Source organism: Canis lupus, chromosome 7 (genome assembly GCF_003254725.2).
Source record: "Canis lupus dingo isolate Sandy chromosome 7, ASM325472v2, whole genome shotgun sequence".
Lineage (NCBI taxonomy): Eukaryota > Metazoa > Chordata > Mammalia > Carnivora > Canidae > Canis > Canis lupus.
Window position 1 is genome coordinate 39,114,026 of NC_064249.1, and position 17,095 is coordinate 39,131,120.

At 36.7% G+C, this 17,095-nt stretch overlaps 1 protein-coding gene across 15 annotated transcripts in view; it reads right to left on the reverse strand.

Annotated features, from left to right (window-relative positions):
- DNAH14 (dynein axonemal heavy chain 14) overlaps nt 1-17,095 on the reverse strand; it is a 475,011-nt gene that overhangs the window by 123,276 nt on the left and 334,640 nt on the right. For all 15 annotated transcript variants that reach the window (XR_007411998.1, XM_049112476.1, XM_049112477.1 and 12 more), the window contains 2 exons: nt 15,550-15,634; nt 12,921-13,162 (listed from right to left, as the gene is read on the reverse strand). Coding sequence is in view for 14 of the 15 variants with exons in the window: in XM_049112476.1 (XP_048968433.1) it covers nt 12,921-13,162; nt 15,550-15,634 (327 nt within the window). In the remaining variant the exon portion in view is untranslated. The remainder of the gene's footprint in view (nt 1-12,920; nt 13,163-15,549; nt 15,635-17,095) is intronic.

Here is a 17,095-nt window from a genome sequence, read left to right on the forward strand (position 1 = left end):
TTGGCAGCTCCCACATTAGAGGCATAAATATTCATGATTTTTAGGTCTTCTTGTTGGATAGATCCTTTAAGTATGATATAGGGTCCCTCTTTATCTCTTACTACGTTCTTTGGGATAAACTTTAATTTATCTAATATGAGGATGGCTACCCCAGCTTTCTTTTGAGGACCATTTGAATGATAAATGGTTCTTCACCCTTTCATTTTCAGGCTGGAGATGTCCTTAGTTCTAAAATGAGTCTCTTGTTGACAGCAAATAGATGGGTCTTGCTTTTTTATCCAATTTGAAACCCTGCATCTTTTGATGGGATCATTTAGCCCATTCACGTTCAGAGTAACTATTGAAATATATGAATTTAGTTGTCATTGCAATACCTCTTCAGTCCCTGTTTTTATGGATTATTTCTTTGGGCTTCCTCTTTTACAGGGTCCTCCTTAATATTTCTTGCAGAGCTGGTTTGGTGGTCACATATTTTTTCAGTTTCTGCCTATTTTGGAAGCTCTTTATCTCTCTTTCTATTCTGAATGACAGCCTTGCTGGATATAGTATTCTTGGTTGCATGTTCTTCTCATTTAGGACCCTGAATATATCATGCCAGCCCTTTCTGGCCTGCTAGGTCTCTGTGGAGAGGGCTGCTGTTAATCTGATATTTCTCCCCATATAAGTTAAGAATCTCTTGCCTCTCGCTGCTTTAAGGATTTTCTCTTTATCTTTGGAATTTGCAAGTGTCACTATTAAATGTCGAGGTGTTGAACGATTTTTATTGATTTTAGTGGGCAACCTCTCTATCTCCTGGATCTGAATGCCTGTTTCCCTCCCCAAATTAGGGAACTTCTCAGCTATGATTTGTTCAAATATATATTCTGGCCCTCTGGCCCTCTCAGCATTTTCTGGAACCCCAATTATATGTAGATTCTTCTTTCTGAGGCTGTCATTTATTTCCCTTAACCTTTCCTCATGGTCTCTTAATTGTTTTTCTCTTTTTTCTCAGCTTCCTTCCTTGCCATCAATTTGTCTTCTATGTTGCTCACTCTTTCTTCCACCTCATTAACTCTAGTTGTTAGGACTTCCAGTTTGGATTGCATCTCATTTGATTTTTAATTTCGACCTGATTAGATCTAAATTCTGCAGTAATGAAGTCTCTAGAGTCCTTTATGCTTTTTTTCCAGAGCCACCAGTAGCTTCATAATTGTGCTTCTGAATTGGATTTCTGACATCGAATTATAACTCATATTATGTAACTCTATGGCAGAGAGTCCTGTTTCTGATTCTTTTGTGGTGAATTCTTCCTTCTAGTCATTTTGCTCAGTGCAGAGTGGCTGTATGAGCAGACTGAGTCAAGAAAATCAACCACGACCTAAGTAAATTTCACCCTAGATGATTCTTGCTAGAAGCAAAAACCCTTCTCTCTGTAGTGTTCTGGCTGTTCTCTCTTTAAATCTCAGGTCGAATTTGTAGGTGTTCACGATGTTTTGAAAGGTATCTAGGTAAGTTGGTGGGTCCAGGTGAGTTGAGGACCCCTACTGTTCCACCATCTTGCCCCACCTCCACAGGATTGTTTTGGATCTTTTGGATCTTCAGTCCTTTGTGGTTCCATATGAATTTAAGGATTCTTTTATCTATTTCTGTGAAAAATGCCACTGGAGTTTTAATAGAGATTGCATTGAATCTATAGATGGCTTTGGGTAGTATGGACATTTTAACAGTATTAGCTCTTTTAATCCATAAGTACAAAATATTTATTTGTCTCCTGTTGGATTCATCAATGTCTTATAATTTTCAGCATACTGATCTTTTATCTCCTTCGTTAATTCATTCCTAGGTATTTCACTTTTTGGTGCACTTGTAAATAGATGCACTATTTTCTTAAACTCTTGTTCACCTAGTTTATGGTTAGTGCACAGAAACACAAGTAATTTTGTATGTGATTATGAATCCTGTAACTTTACTGAATTTGTTTATTAGTTCTAAAATTTTTTTGGTAGACTCTTTAGGATGTTCTGTATATAAGACCATATCATCTGCAAACAGAGACAATTTTACTTCTTCCTTTCCAACCTGTATGCCTTTTACTTCTGTTTCTTCTTGTCACACTTTTCTTTCTTTTTTTTAAAGATTTTGTTTATTTATTTGAGAGAGTGAGCAAGACAGAGCATGAACTAAGGGAGGGCAGAGGGAGAGGGAGGAGCACGGGTTTGGGGCTTAATCCTAGAACTCTTGAGATCATGACCTGACTGAAGGCAGATGCTCAACCGACTGAGCCACCTAGGCACCCCTTCATCACTCTTTTCTCTCTCTCTTTTTTTTTTTAAGATTTAATTTATGAGAGAGAGAGAGAAAGAGGCAGGCAGAGACACAGGTAGAGGGAGAAGCAGGCTCCAGGCAGGGAGCCCAATGCAGGACTTGATCCGGGGACTCCAGGATCACGTCCTGGGCCAAAGGCAGGTGCTGAACCACTGAGCCACCTAGGGATCCCTTCATCACTCTTTTCAAAGATGTTTTATTTTCTCTCATATTTTTTCCTTTTTTGCATTATGCTAAGCACACTCTTTAATCCCTATCACTTATTTGACACCACCCTCCATCCACTTTCCCTCTGGTACCATCAGTGTGCTCTCTACAGTTAAGAATTTGTTTCTTGGCTTGTGTCTCTTTTTCCATTTGTTTTATTTCTTAAATCCCACATATGAGTGAAATAATATGGTATTTGTCTTTCTCTGAATGACCTATTTTGCTTAGAACAATACTCTCTAGCTCTATCCATGTCATTGCAAGTGGCAGGATCTCATTCTTTTTATGGCTGAGTAGTATTCCATTATATATGGATATATATGTATATATATCCCTCACATCTTCTTTTTCCATTCATCAGTTGATAGATACTTGGGGCTGCTTCCACATTTTCGCTATTGTAAATAATGCTGCGATAACCATCATGGTGCATGCATCTCTTTGAATTAGTGTTTTTTTTTTTTTTTAAATATTTTGGGAGTAAATACCCAGTAGTGTGATTCCTGGATTGTAGGGTAGTGCCATTTTTAATTTTTTTGAGGAATGTCAATACTGTCTTCCACTGTGGCTGTTCCAGTTTGCATTTCCACCAATGATGCATGAGTTTTCTCCACATCCTGGCTGACACTTGTTTCTGATGCTTTTGATTTTAGCCATTCTGACAATTGTGAGGAGATATCTCATTGTGGTTTCGGTTTTCATTTCTCTGATGAGGAGTGATGTTGAGCATCTTTTCATGTGTTTATTGACCATCTGGATACCTTCTTTGGAGAAATGCCTGTTCAAGTCTTCTGCCCATTTTTAAATTGGATTATTTGTTTATTGGGTTTGAGTTGTATCAGTTCTTTATACATTTTGGATACTAACCCTTTATCAGGTATGTTATTTGCAAATATCTTCTCCTATTCCATTAATTGCCTTTTAGTTTTTGTTGTTTCCTTTGCTGTGCAGAAGCTTTTTACTTTGGTTAGTTTATTTTTACTTTGATTTCTAACTAGAAAAATGTTGCCATAGTCCACATCAAAGAGGTTACTGTCTGTGTTCTCCTCTAGGATTTTTATAGTTTCAGGTCTCACAACTAGGTCCTGGATTCATTTTGAGTTTATTTTTGTGTATGGTGTAAGAAAGTGGTCCAGTTTAATTCTTCTGCATGTGGCTGCCCAGTTTTCCCAACATCATTTATTGAAGAGACTGTGTTTTCCCCTTTGCATTTGCTTTCCACTATGTTGAAGGTGTACTGACCATATAACTGTGGGTTTATTTTTAAAAATTTTATTTATTTATTTGAAAAATAGAGAATGCACAAGCATGGGGAGGGACAAAGGGAGAGAGAGAATCTCCCTCTGAGCAGGGAGCCCAATGCAGGGCTCGATCCCAGGACCCTGAGATCATGACCTGAGCTGAAGGCAGATACCCAACTGACTAAGCCACCCAGGTGCCCTAATTGTTTATTAGGGTTTATTTCTGGACTCTCTATTCTGTTCTATTGATATATGTGCTTATTTCTGTGCTAGTACCATAATGCTTTATTACAGTTTTGTAATATAACTTGAAGTCTGGCATTGTGATAATTCCTATTTTGTTTTTCTTTTCAAGATTTATTTGGCTATTTGAGGTCTTTTGTGGTTCCATACAAATTTTAGGACTGTCTGTTCTAGCTCTGTGAAAAATTTCATTGATATTTTGATAGGGATTGCATTAAATATGTAGATTGCTTTAGTCAGTATAGACATTTTAACAATATTTGTTCTTCCATTCCATGAGCATGGAATGTCTTTGTATTACTTTGTGTCATTTTCAGTTTCTTTTATCAGTGTTTTGTAGTTTTCAGAGTACAAATCTTTTATCTCTTCAGTTAGGTTTATTCCTAGATTTTTTATTGGTTTTGGTGAAATTGTAAATGAGACTGCCTTCTTAATTTCATTTTCTGTTGCTTCATTATTAGTGTATAGGAACACAACAGATTTCTGTACACTGATTTTGTATTCTGTCACTTTACTGAATTCACTTATCAGTTCCAGTAGCTGGGTGGAGTCTTTATGGTTTTCTATATGTCATTTCATGTCATCTGCAAATAGTGAGAGTTTTACTTCTTCCTTACCAATTTGGATGCCTTTTATTTCTTTAGATTGTCTAATTGCTGTGCCTAAGATTTCTAGCACTATGTTGAATAAGAGTGGTAAGAGTGGACATCCTTTTCTTGTCTTGCTCCTGACCTTACAGGAAAAGCTCAGTTTTTTCATGACTGAGTATGATGTTGGCTGTGAGTTTTTCATATAAAGCCTTTATTATGTTGATGTATGGTCCCTCTAGACCTACTTTGCAGTTATTTATTTTTGTTGCCTAATTAAAAAAATTTTTTTAATTGCAGTTCAATTTGCCAACATATAGCATAACACCCAGTGCTCATCCTGTCAAGTGCCTCCCTCAGTGCCTGTCACCTGGTCACCCCAACCCCCCGCCCACCTCCCTTTCCACCACCCCTTGTTCGTTTCCCAGAGTTAGGAGTCTCTCATGTTCTGTCACCCTCACTGATATTTCCCACTCATTTTCTGTCCTTTCCCCCTTTACTCCCTTTCACTATTTTTTTATATTCCCCAAATGAATGAGACCATATAATATTTGTCCTTCTCCAAATGACTTAGTTCACTCAGCATAATACCCTCCAGTTCCATCCACATAAACAAATGGTGGGTATTTGTCGTTTCTAATGGCTAATATTCCATTGTATATATAGACCACATCTTCTTTATCTATTTATCTCATGATGGACACCAAGGCTCCTTTCACAGTTTGGCTACTGTGGACATTGCTGCTATAAATTGGGGGGCAGGTGTCCCGGCGTTTCATTGCATCTGCATCTTTGGGGTAAATACCCAGTAGTGCAATTGCTGGGTCGTAGGGCAGTTCTATTTTTAACTCTTTGAGGAACCTCCACACAGTTTTCCAGAGTGGCTGTACCAGTTCACATTTCCACCAACAGTGCAAGAGGGTTCCCCTTTCTCCACATCCTCTCCAACATTTGTTGTTTCCTGTCTTAATTTTCACCATTCTCACTGGTGTGAGGTGGTATCTCATTGTGGTTTTGATTTGTATTTCCCTGACGTGTTGCCTAGTTTTTCTGGTTAGAACTTTCAGTATCATATTGAATAGGAGTAGTGAGAACCCTTGTTTTATTCTTGATCTTAGAGGAAGAGCTTTCACTCTTTAACCATTGAGTATGACATTAGCTGTAAGCCTCTTATATATGGCCTTTATAATGTTGAGATATGTTAATTATTTTTTTAAGATTATTTATTTATTCATGAGAGAGAGAGAGACAGAGAGACAGAGAGACAGAGACACAGGCAGAGGGAGAAGCAGGCTCCATGCATGGAGCCCAATGTGGAACTTGATCCCAGGACTCAAGGATCATGCCCTAGGCTGAAGGCAGGCTGTAAACTGCTGAACCATCCAGGCATCCCGAGATATGTTAATTCTATAGCAAATTTGTTCAGAGTCTTTATCATGAGATGATGTTGGATTTTTGTTAAATGCCTTTCCTGCATCTATTAAAAATATGATGTTAATCTTTTATTTTGTTAATGTGTCATATCACATTTATTGGTTTGCATAAATTGAACCATCTTTGCATTCCAGATCCTGCATGATCAAAGTTTGTAATTTTTTAAATGTGCTATTGAATATAGTTTGTTCATTTGGCGGGGGGGGGGGATTTTTCTATCTATATATATTAGGAATATTGGCTTGTAGAGTTTTTTGTTTGTTTTTGTGGTGTCCTTATCTGATTTTAGCATTAGGGTAATGCTGCCTTGTAAAATGACTTTGTTAGTTTTCTTTGTCTTCAATTTTTTGGAAGATTTTAAGAAGGACTGGTGGTAATTCTTCTTCGGTGTTTGATAGAATTCACCAGTGAAGCCATCTGGTCCTGGACTTCTGTTTAATGGTAAGTTTTTGATTACTGATTCAATCCCATTATTCGTTTTGGGCTGTTCAGGTTTTCTATTTCTTCATGATTCAGCCTTGGTAGCTTGTATGCTTTTAGGAATGTCCCCACTTATTTTAGGCCTTTTGATTTGTTGGTGCATAGCAGTCTGTTGTGAACTTTTGTATTTTTTTTTTGAACTTTTGTATTTCTATGGTGTCCATTGTAATGTTTTTTGATTTCTAATTTTATTTGAGTTTTCTCTTTTTTCCTTAATCTAGGTAAAGGCTTGTCAATTTTGTCTTTTTAAAAAACCTGCTCTTAGTTTCTGGTCTCTTTTAATTCATTTCTACTCTGATCTTGTTATTTCTTTCCTTCTGCTAACTTTAGGCTTAGCTTATTATTCTTTTCCTTTTTCTTTGACATGTAAAGTTAGATTATTTGAGATCTTTCTTTTATCACCATGTAGGCATTTATTGCTATAAAATTCTTTCTAAGAATTTTTTACCGAAACCCGTAAGTTACAGTATGTTGTGTTTTCATTTTTGTTTTTTCAACGTTTAATAATTTTTTCATTGATTTTTCAGAAGTGTGTTATTTAATTTCTACATATTTTAAATTTTCTAGTTTTCATCAAGGTATTGATTTCTAGTTTCATTTCATTATGGTCAGAAAAGATAGTTAATATAATTTTTCATCTTATTAATTTGTTAAGACTTGTTTTGTAACCTAACATTTGACCTACACTGGAGAATATTCCATATGTGCTTGAGAAGAATGTGTATTCTGCTGCTATTGGATTGAATTCTCTATGTCTGGTAGGCCCATTTTTCCTAAAATATAGCTCAGTTCCAGTATTTCATTATTGATTTTTCTCTCTGAACAATCTATCCATTGTTTAAAGTAGGGAAATAAATTCCCCTACTATTAATGGACTGGTCTCTATTTCTTCAGATCTTCACTCATTTATCATCACATAATGACCTTGTCTGTGTTACACTTTTTGGCTTAAAGTCTATATTGTCTAATATAAATATAAATATAGCTTAGCTACACCTGCTTTCTTTCAGTTTGCATTGAATATTGCTTCCCAACCCTGCAATCTGAGCCTCTGTGTGTCCCTGAATCAGAAGTGAATCTCCTGTAGGCAGCATATAGTTGATTTTGTTTTAAAAAATCCATTTATATACTCTATATCTTTTGATTGCAGAATTTAATACATTTACTTTTAAAGTAATTTTGAAAAGCAAAGACTACTATCATCTGATTGTTTTCTGGCTGTTTTGTGGTTCCCTTGTTGTCTCTTCCTCTCTTCCTTTGTTTCCCTAGTGGTATGCTTTAATTTCCTTTTCTTTATCTTTTATGTATCTACTATTGGTTTTTGGTTTGTGGTTACCATGACACATAAAACATCTTTTAAGCTGATAACAAGTTAGTTTCCATCACATGAAAAAACTCTTGTACCTTCCCTTCACATTTTATGTTTTCCATGTCTCAATTTACCTCCCTTTATACTGTGTATCTATTACACACCTAAGTAGCTATAGAAATTTTAATGTTTTTGTGTTTTAATTTTTATACTAGAGTTCAGTGATTCACACACACATTACAGTATTAGAGCATCTGAGTTTGACTATATACTTACCTTTACCAATGTGTTTTATAATTTCATGTTTTCCTGCTACTAATTAAGATTTTCACTTCAGTTTGAAGAACTCCTTTTAGCATTTCTAGTGGTGATGAACTTCCTCAGCTTATTTGTTTGGGAAAGTCTTTCTCTCCATTTCTTCTTCTTCTTTTTTTTAAAGATTTTATTTATTTGAGAGAGAGAGAGAAGAGAAGAAGCTCATGAGACAGAGTACAAGCAGGGAGAAGAGCAGAGGGAGAGGGAGCCCAATGCAGCCTTCAGTCCCAGGACCCTGAAATCATGACCTGAGCAGAAGGCAGACACTTTACCAACCAAGGCACTGAGGTACTCCTCTCCTTCATTTCTCAAGGACAACTTTGCAGGGTGAAGTATTCCTGGTTGGCAGTTTTTTCTTTCAGTACCCTGAATAGATCATCCCACTCTCTCCTGGCCTCCAAGATTTGTGCTGAGAAATTTGCTGAGCCTTATGGGGTTCCTTGTATGTGGGAAATTTTTTCCTTTGCCTGTGTTCAAATTCTCTTTCTTTAGACAGCTTTTATTATAATGTGTACGAGAACATTTTTTGGGTTGAAATTACTGGGGGTGGGGGGAATCTCTGAAGGTATCTAAATCCCTTCCCAGACTCAGTAAGTTCTCAGCCATTATTTCTTTAAATAAGGTTTCTGCTCCTTTCTCCCTCTCTTCTCCTTCTAGGACTCCCATAATGTGTACATTTTTAAAAATGGTGTTGCATATTTCATAGCCTTTCTTCATTCTTTTTTTCTTTTTTCTCCTGTAAGAGGATAATTTCAAATGACCTGTTTTCTGTCTTGGAGACTCTTTCCTCAGCTTGATCCAGTTGGCTGTTGATGTTCTATTCCATTCACTGTATTCGCCAGCTCCATAACTTCTGTTTGGTTCTGCTCTGATTCCTGTCTCTCTGCTAAACTTCTCATTTCGTGTATTGTTTTCCTAATTTCATTGAATTGCTTTCCACTGTTGTCTTTTAGCTCATTGGGCTTCCTCAAAAAAACTATTTTGAATTTTTTTATTGTGCAAGTCACAAATCTCTGTTTCTTTGGGGTCAGTTACTAGAGAAATATTGGACTCCTTTGGTTGTCATGTTTCCTCAGTTTTTCGGGTTCCTTGAAGTCCTTCGTTGTGGTCTCCGCATTTGAAGAGGCAGTCTTCTCCAGTCTTTACTGGCTGTGGGAGAGACAGAAATAACTCCCTTCAACTGTTAAGGATTCTAAAGTCTTTTCTATGGGTATTCTTGTCCCACACTTCTTGCTCTCTCCTGTTGGGTGATGTTTAGGCATGTATGCCTTCTCTCCATCTGGCCAGGCCAGGCCAGGTGCTGACAGCCTCCTTGTTGCTGTCCCTAGGGTGATGCTGGGCTGTGTTTGTGTCGTCTCTCTCAATCCTATAGTCGGCCTGGTTCTCTACTAGCCATCTGTAAAGGCTCACTTCTGTTCCCATCTGGGATGCACACAGGGCACCTAGTTAAGGGTGTTTATGGGTGAGGCTAATGTAGTGCTGGGGAGCCCATGAGCCAGTTCAGGGTATCCTCAGGCAAGGTGTCCCCAGCAGCTCATGGGAAGACCTCCTGTTGGGAGTCCTAAAGATGTTTAGTAGGATTTGTGTCTCTTTAATATGTTCCATTCTGAGCCCTGGCTGCTGTCCTCCCAGCCACTCACTGACCTACAGTCAGGTAGTTCACAATTCACTACTTTATATGGGGCTAAAGAAAAATGGGCCTCTTTGGCAGTGGGCTGTGCTGCCAAGGGGAGGGTGATACAAGTGAAGAACTGAGAAATAGATCTATGTATACTAACAAATATATACACATCTATTTTATTTCTGCATATCAAGAAAGGAAAGCATGAATTCAGACTAATAAAGCCTTTCTGTAAGTGTTCTATTGCTGTTGTAATAAATTACACCAACTTAGGGGCCTTAAAACAACATAGATTTACTCTTATAGTTTTAGAGGTCAGAAGTCCAATCTGTTTGCACTGGGTTAAAATCAAAGTGTTGGCAGGACTGCATTCCTTTGGAGGCTCTCAAGGAGAATCCCTTTCTTTGCCCTTTCCAGCTTAGGGCAGCCACCGTCAGTCTTTGGCTTGGGATCTCTTCCTCCACCTTCAAAGCCAGCAACCACACAACTGTGTCACTTCAAGCTCTGCTTTCCTCCTTACACTCCTGCCTCCTTCTTCATCATTAAGGACTCATGTAATTACATTGGCCCCCGTAAGATAACCCAGGATAATCATCCCATCTCAAGCTCCTTAACTTAATCACACCCTCAAACTCCCTTGTGCTATGAGATAGAATACTGACAGGTCCCAAGGAATAGGATGTGGGAAGCTCAGGAAAGCCATTATTCTGCTCTATCATCATCCAACAAGAGGGTTCATTCGAACATTCGTCCTTTACTTTCTTCCTCTGTTGTTTTATCTCTTGCAACTAAGAACTAGTTTGTGAGGAAACAGTGTCAGATGAGGGACTAACCTGTCCTCATCAGATTCTGCCCTAAGTTTAACATCCATCGATGTTCTTGCCTGATCTAATCTTTAGCTATGATGGTTGCAGTGGATATACTGTCTATAGAATGGAACTGTTGTCCTAAACCACACAGATAATTTTCACAAATTTAATAATTAGTTAAAGGTAACAGCCACCAATTAACAAGACTTGAATGACTAGAATTATCAGATGCATATTCTAAGACAGCCATGTTTACTATGTTTAAATAAAAGCAAGATGGAAAGTACCTATGAAGAACAAAAAATTCTAAAAAGTGACACAGCCTATTTGAAAAGGACCCAAACAGACCTTCCAGAAGTGAGACAGAAATGCTTAGCAGCAACAAAACCAGGACCATACGTCATGGGGAAGCCCTTGCAGCATTACCATCTGTAATGTCAAATGCAAACCCGCAAAAGAACAGATGAAATTTTTACGATTAAGCTTAATAAGAAACAGGCAAAGTCAATATGAAGAAAAGTTAAAAACATTTTTTCCTAGGTTTTAATTTACAAATTCTTTCTTTGATGGTGCCAAGAGTAGAGTTGATCCAGGCTACCAACTTTTACTTGAATGATCACAGAATTTCTATTTGGTCTTTTCTCATAGCCATATGTTGTCTTCATTTCTACTTTTTTTTTTGTGTGCTTCATATATGCTTATTTATTTAAAAATTGATCCATCTCTTTATCTTTCCAAAAAAAGAACCCTAAACACACTTATATTAAAGTCTCTGCTAGGCTATAATAATTTCATCTGGAATGAGTTCATATTATGATAGGTGATTTTATTGGTATACTGTTTTGTCTGAATTGTTTTGTGTTTTACAATTTAGTTTGCAGGATGACTACAAGTGGGAGGTTTATGGACTCTCTTTTCTTCTCTTATTTTCATTCTGATGGTTTTGTACTTTTTTTAATGACTGCTACCACCTGCGTCTCCTTTCATTCCTACATCTGTGCTCCAAAGTAGCTTTCCTATGGTACCTCAGATGACAAAACACAATTTCTTATTCATCATTTTAAGATGAACAGTCTAACATAACATATAACTTATTGATTTGTCTTTAGGTTCACAGGGAGAAGAAATAATGGAATTTGGGGGTTTTCTGCCTGAAAAATCAAGGCAGTTTATTTATCTTCAAAGTTAGCAACATCAAGTTGAACCAGTAAGTTCAACAACAAATTAACATGCAATGCTTTGATATTAAAAGTTAATTTCCAGGACACCTGGGTGGCTCAGTTGGTTAAGCATCTGCCTTTGGCTCAGATCATGATCTTGAGGTGCTGGGATTGAGCCCTGCCTCGGGCTCCTCACTCAGTGGGGAGTCTGCTTCTCCCTCGGCTCCTTCCCCACAACCCCAGTTGTTCTCTCTCTCTCTCTCTCTCTCTCTCTCTCAAATAAAGCCTTTAAAAAATAGTTAATTTGCATAGGAAATAACATACAACTTTGTGATTAAAGATACCTTAAATAGAGCTTTTACAAATAACTTCAAAAGGATACCTCAAGAATCACATCATATAAACCAGTAGAATTTGTAATTTTGGTAAAATTTTTTTAGGTTTCATCTTTATTTAACAAAGTTCTTCTAAATATATTCATGTCCAGTATTATGAGTCTTTTTGGTACCTGCACCAAGGATCTCTTCATCTGTTCACAGTTCCTTTAATCAGTAACAGCTAATTGGGAAGGCTTACTCTTTCAGAATATTAGGATTCCATTTGTTAGAACTGACTAAAAACACATATAATAAATATAAAATATATAAACACATATAATAAATCTAACTTCATAAAATAATTTTAAAAATTTTAGTCTTTAGAAAGTAAATGAAACAAACTATACATAAGTTCCTGGTGTGTGATGATATGTATAACACAGATCCAGCTTATAGGGCTGATGGGCTCAACTGGGCTGAGGTCATAGTTTCAAGGCTTTATCTTTGTTCTTCCACCTACTTGTGTTACAATTTCGTTTGAAACAAGAATGAACCAGTAATCTAAGTTACTTCAGCCTCTTTTTGCTGGAGTTAAGGGTACTGGAGTGTGCTTTTATCTTTAATTTCACAGTTTAAAAGATGAGCCTTTCAATATGAGCCCAACCATAAAGAGTCTCAAACTAATTTTTTAGGGGGGTGGGCAGAGGAAGAGAATCCATCTCACAACATGAGCTTACGACCTGAGCCAAAATCAAGAGTCAGACACTTAACCAACTGAGCCCACCCAGGTGCTCCTCTTTTTAAAAAAATTTTAACCAACTGAGCTGCCCAGATGCCCCCAAAGTAATACTCTAAAGTAAACATAATTATGACTGCTGCCCCCCAGAACTTACCTACTTGTGGATTGCTTTCAAATAATTCATGCACAAGATTGTCAAAATCATAGGTCACTTTGGCAGGCGAACTAGACTCATGGCTTGAATAAAGTACTGTGTCATCTTCATGCTCATCCTCACGCATTAAAGTTCCTCCAAATGCCCATGTAAATGCAAATACGAAGAGCTTTTGAATCATTATTTTTAATTTATCAGGATTCTTCTCCAGATACCATGTATTTTCAGCTCTAGGGTAGACACTGTGAAAATTAAGAATTTTAGAAGAAAGTTCAATGATTTCAATATCATATCAAAGTTTCATTATTAAAAATTAAAATAGGTATTGACACAAATGTTTTAAGGTTAATGTATAGTTTTCTATGATAAATCAAGCTACTATTATGCACTGCTACTATTTTTAAAGTACCACTTCTGTAGGAGGTTTGCAGTTAACCTTTATTTCATTTATTTAGTACACATGATTCACTTTTGTTTTATTTATTACATCAATTTATTAATTGAGAGTTTACCCTTCTTTTGGGAGATTATCTGGTAATTCTCCATTTCATGTACAAAAACAGAAGCAAATGTACTGTACTCCTCTCAACCAAGTTCTAGAGGCTGATTTAGTTTAACCTGGCTAAAGCCAGGTAATGTGAGTCTGGGGGGAGTCTTGTCCGTCCAGGCTGGGCCAACAAGATCACTCTGGTCGGTGGGGCCCTGAGATTCTATGAGACAGGGCTGACAGTGAAGGGATTGAATGAGAGGTCTGGGCTTGATTTCAAGGCATTTAAAATAGTTCAGGATTTAGCATTATCATAAAATTAATTCTAAATTATGAAAACCCTAAAAAAGTATCACTGAACTAAAACTTATTGGCAATCATTAATGTACAATGCACATGTACAATTCTATTTAAATTTCTAGTCAGGTGTAATAAATAGTTCATTCAGTGAGTATTTACTGCATCCCTACTATGTATCAGTTACTCTGGACACGCTCCCTTATCTCCAGAACAAGAACATGCTTACTAAGCCATGATGTGTGTAAGGAATAGGTAAACATGCCGTGAGGAGCAGTGGGAATCAGGGACAGCCTCTGCGGACACGTGACAGGACGACTGAGTGAGATTTGGCAAAATGGTGGATGATGAACATTTTGAGCAGAAGGACACATGTGCCAAGACCATGAGGTCAAAGGATCAAGGCTAGTGAGGAACTACAACAAAAAGCCTGTGTCCCCAAAGCCCATGTAGTGAATGCAGCAATGGGTAGGGCTTTCGTGCTCTATCACGGCTTCTTTTCTTCCATTCTTAGTGTAATGGGAAATCATGAAACGCCTCTAAAAGGAGGCGCATTAAATGCCTCTAAAAAAAGAAACATTCTAATTTATTATTTATTTATTGTAGTGTATGTTTTTTAAAAAATTGAATGTCTGCATATAAATACCAGAAGACATGTACAAGCATATTAATCATGGTAGCAGTTATAATAACAAAAATTGAAAACAACATATATGTCTATCAACAGGTTGTAAGTTGTAACATAGTTATACAATGGCCTATTAGACAGCAGTGAAATGAATGAAGAATCCTTATATCCGATGAATTAATCATAGGAACATAACACTGAACAAAAAAATGTAAGTCATACAAGAACATGGTGATTCTACTAAAGTTTAAAAACATGCAAAGGTGAAAAATATATTGTTTGGAAATATATTGATAAACACAAAATCCAGGTTAGTAGTCACCTCCAATGATGAGATGGCATAAGATCTAGATAGGTACACAGAGGACTTCAAAGATAGATTATAAAGTTTTTCTAGAATTGTGTGGTGTATATAGGGATGATTGTGTATTATTCCTTATATCTTGCACATACTTCACAAATATTCTTTTATGGCTACTCACAGCCTAATAAAAATTTAAAATAATTTATTGTTGCCATGTTGAGAATGGGCTGGAAGAACTGGGAAAACCAACTGGGAGACTCTTGCTACAGGGCAGGCAGGAAAGAGTGATGGTTTGGGCAGGATGTGGAATTGAAGGCAGAGTTGACAGGCAGAGTAAAAACCATATTGAAATGTTGTCATTTAAAAGAAAATGTGACGTGAATGTGTCAGGGCCTCGTACCTTTTAATGGAATGTAGAAAGCCCTCAGCTGTGGCTCTCCTGTCCATTTTTGTAAAATGGCAGACTTGTAGAGATAGTAATTTCTGTGGCTATAATCTATTGAGCACTTACTATGTACCAGGCACTATTCTAGACATGTAGCACATTGCATTATTATCTAGTTTTATAAATGAGAAAACCAAAGCCTAAAAATAAATTGGTAACTGGATCAACATTTCTCAGCTCATAAATGGCAGATTCATGAAATAAACTCATGTCAATTTTATTCCTTTCTCAATTATGTACAGAATCTGCACAAATGTATTCATATTATCCATTTAAGTTGGCATCAAAATCTAATGATCTCATATTAAATACACAAGGACTCTATTCTAAGCTGCAATAAAATAAATTTAAGTGGATTGTGTTACTCTGAAGTCACAAAAGTCCTGGTTTATTGACAGGTAATCCTGTGCTTGCTTAAGTGTCTGGGATCTAGTAGGTACTTAAGCATGTCTGTGGAATTTAACTGACCTCTTTTTTGTATTCTTGAACTTGACAGAAACTTTTGAATGTGAAGAATGTGTCTTCTCGGTTGGAATGTCCTTCAAATCTTCACCTTAACAAGGAAAGAGTATTTTTCCACAGTGAACAAGAGACCCAAAATTTATCTGGTTACTTAGTGAGGTTTAACCTTCAAAATTGTTTGTAAATCATCACAGAACATCTTTCTTTCACATGCATTAGCAAGTAGCTACCTTATCAGATTTCAGTGAGAGTTACCTTTCTAAGAGGAGCAGAGAATGTACCTGCAATTGTCCAAAACGATTATTTATTTGAAGCATAAATTGACACTTTTTTCTTCTACCAACTTTTTTGTAAGTCTGATTGTTCCAACAGGAAAACTTTAGAATATTCAGGTAACTACCTCCAAATATGGCATACATTACAAACTAAATAGTAAATGGGTCCTAATGAAGAGCAGAGTAGAAAGAAAGCTGTATAATTTCAAATGATAAATTTACTAAAACAAACATCAAACAGGTGCACTTTAGGCAGGATGTATTCCTCTCCCTGGTTCCTGTCACCCTCTTGTTTTGTCCAGATCATGCAGGTCACAGAGGAGCACAAAGGGTGATTATTAGGTTCTTCCTTCTAGCTTATTTTGTCTTTCATAATGTTTGTTTTCTTTGTATGAAAATAATATAGGCTTCTTGTAGAACTTATCATTCTATAGAATTTGACCACACTGATAGGTTAACAATGATTAAGTGTTGATGCATTTGAGCACTGGGTGTTATATGTTGGCAAATCGAACTCCAATTTAAAAAAATGTTGATGCATTATGGTCCTTTATATAAATACATAGTATTTAAATACTATATTTTAAAATTTAAACTCAAATCAAAAGTTAAAAAGAGAGTTGTCTTCTCATTCTGCTTTTTAAGTCTGTCTTCATGTCTTTCCATTGAAACATAACATTGTTGCACCATGGTTTATGAAGCTATTCTATTGATGGAATTCAGATTATTGCTGTTTTATGATTGTAAATAATGCTGCTATAAATAAAGTTCCTTGTGCACAAATCTGTACACTTCTGTGACTATTTCCTTATAATGAATTCATTCCTAGAATAAGAGATTCTAGGACACAGTACATTGATTTTTAAACATTTTTTTATTTGAGAGAGAGCACAGTGAGAGAGAGCACAAGTTGGAGGAGAGGCAGAGGGAGAAGCAAAATCCCTGCTGAGCAGGGAGCCCAACGTGGGACTCGATACCAGGACCCTGGGATCATGACCTGAGCCGAAGGCAGACAGTTAACTGACTGAGCCATCAGGTGCCCCTATATTGATATTTTTAACATATATTGCCAGATGGCTCACCAAGAAAGGCTGAATCAATATATACATCAAATAGCTTCTGTGAGAGTTTATATGTTGATATATTCTGGTAATTGATGTGTTTTCTCCATTTGAAAATATTAGATGAAAATTTTATGCTATTTTCTTTTTTTTTTAAGATTTTATTTATTTTTTCATGAGAGACACACAGAGAGAGGCAGAGACATAGGCAGAGGG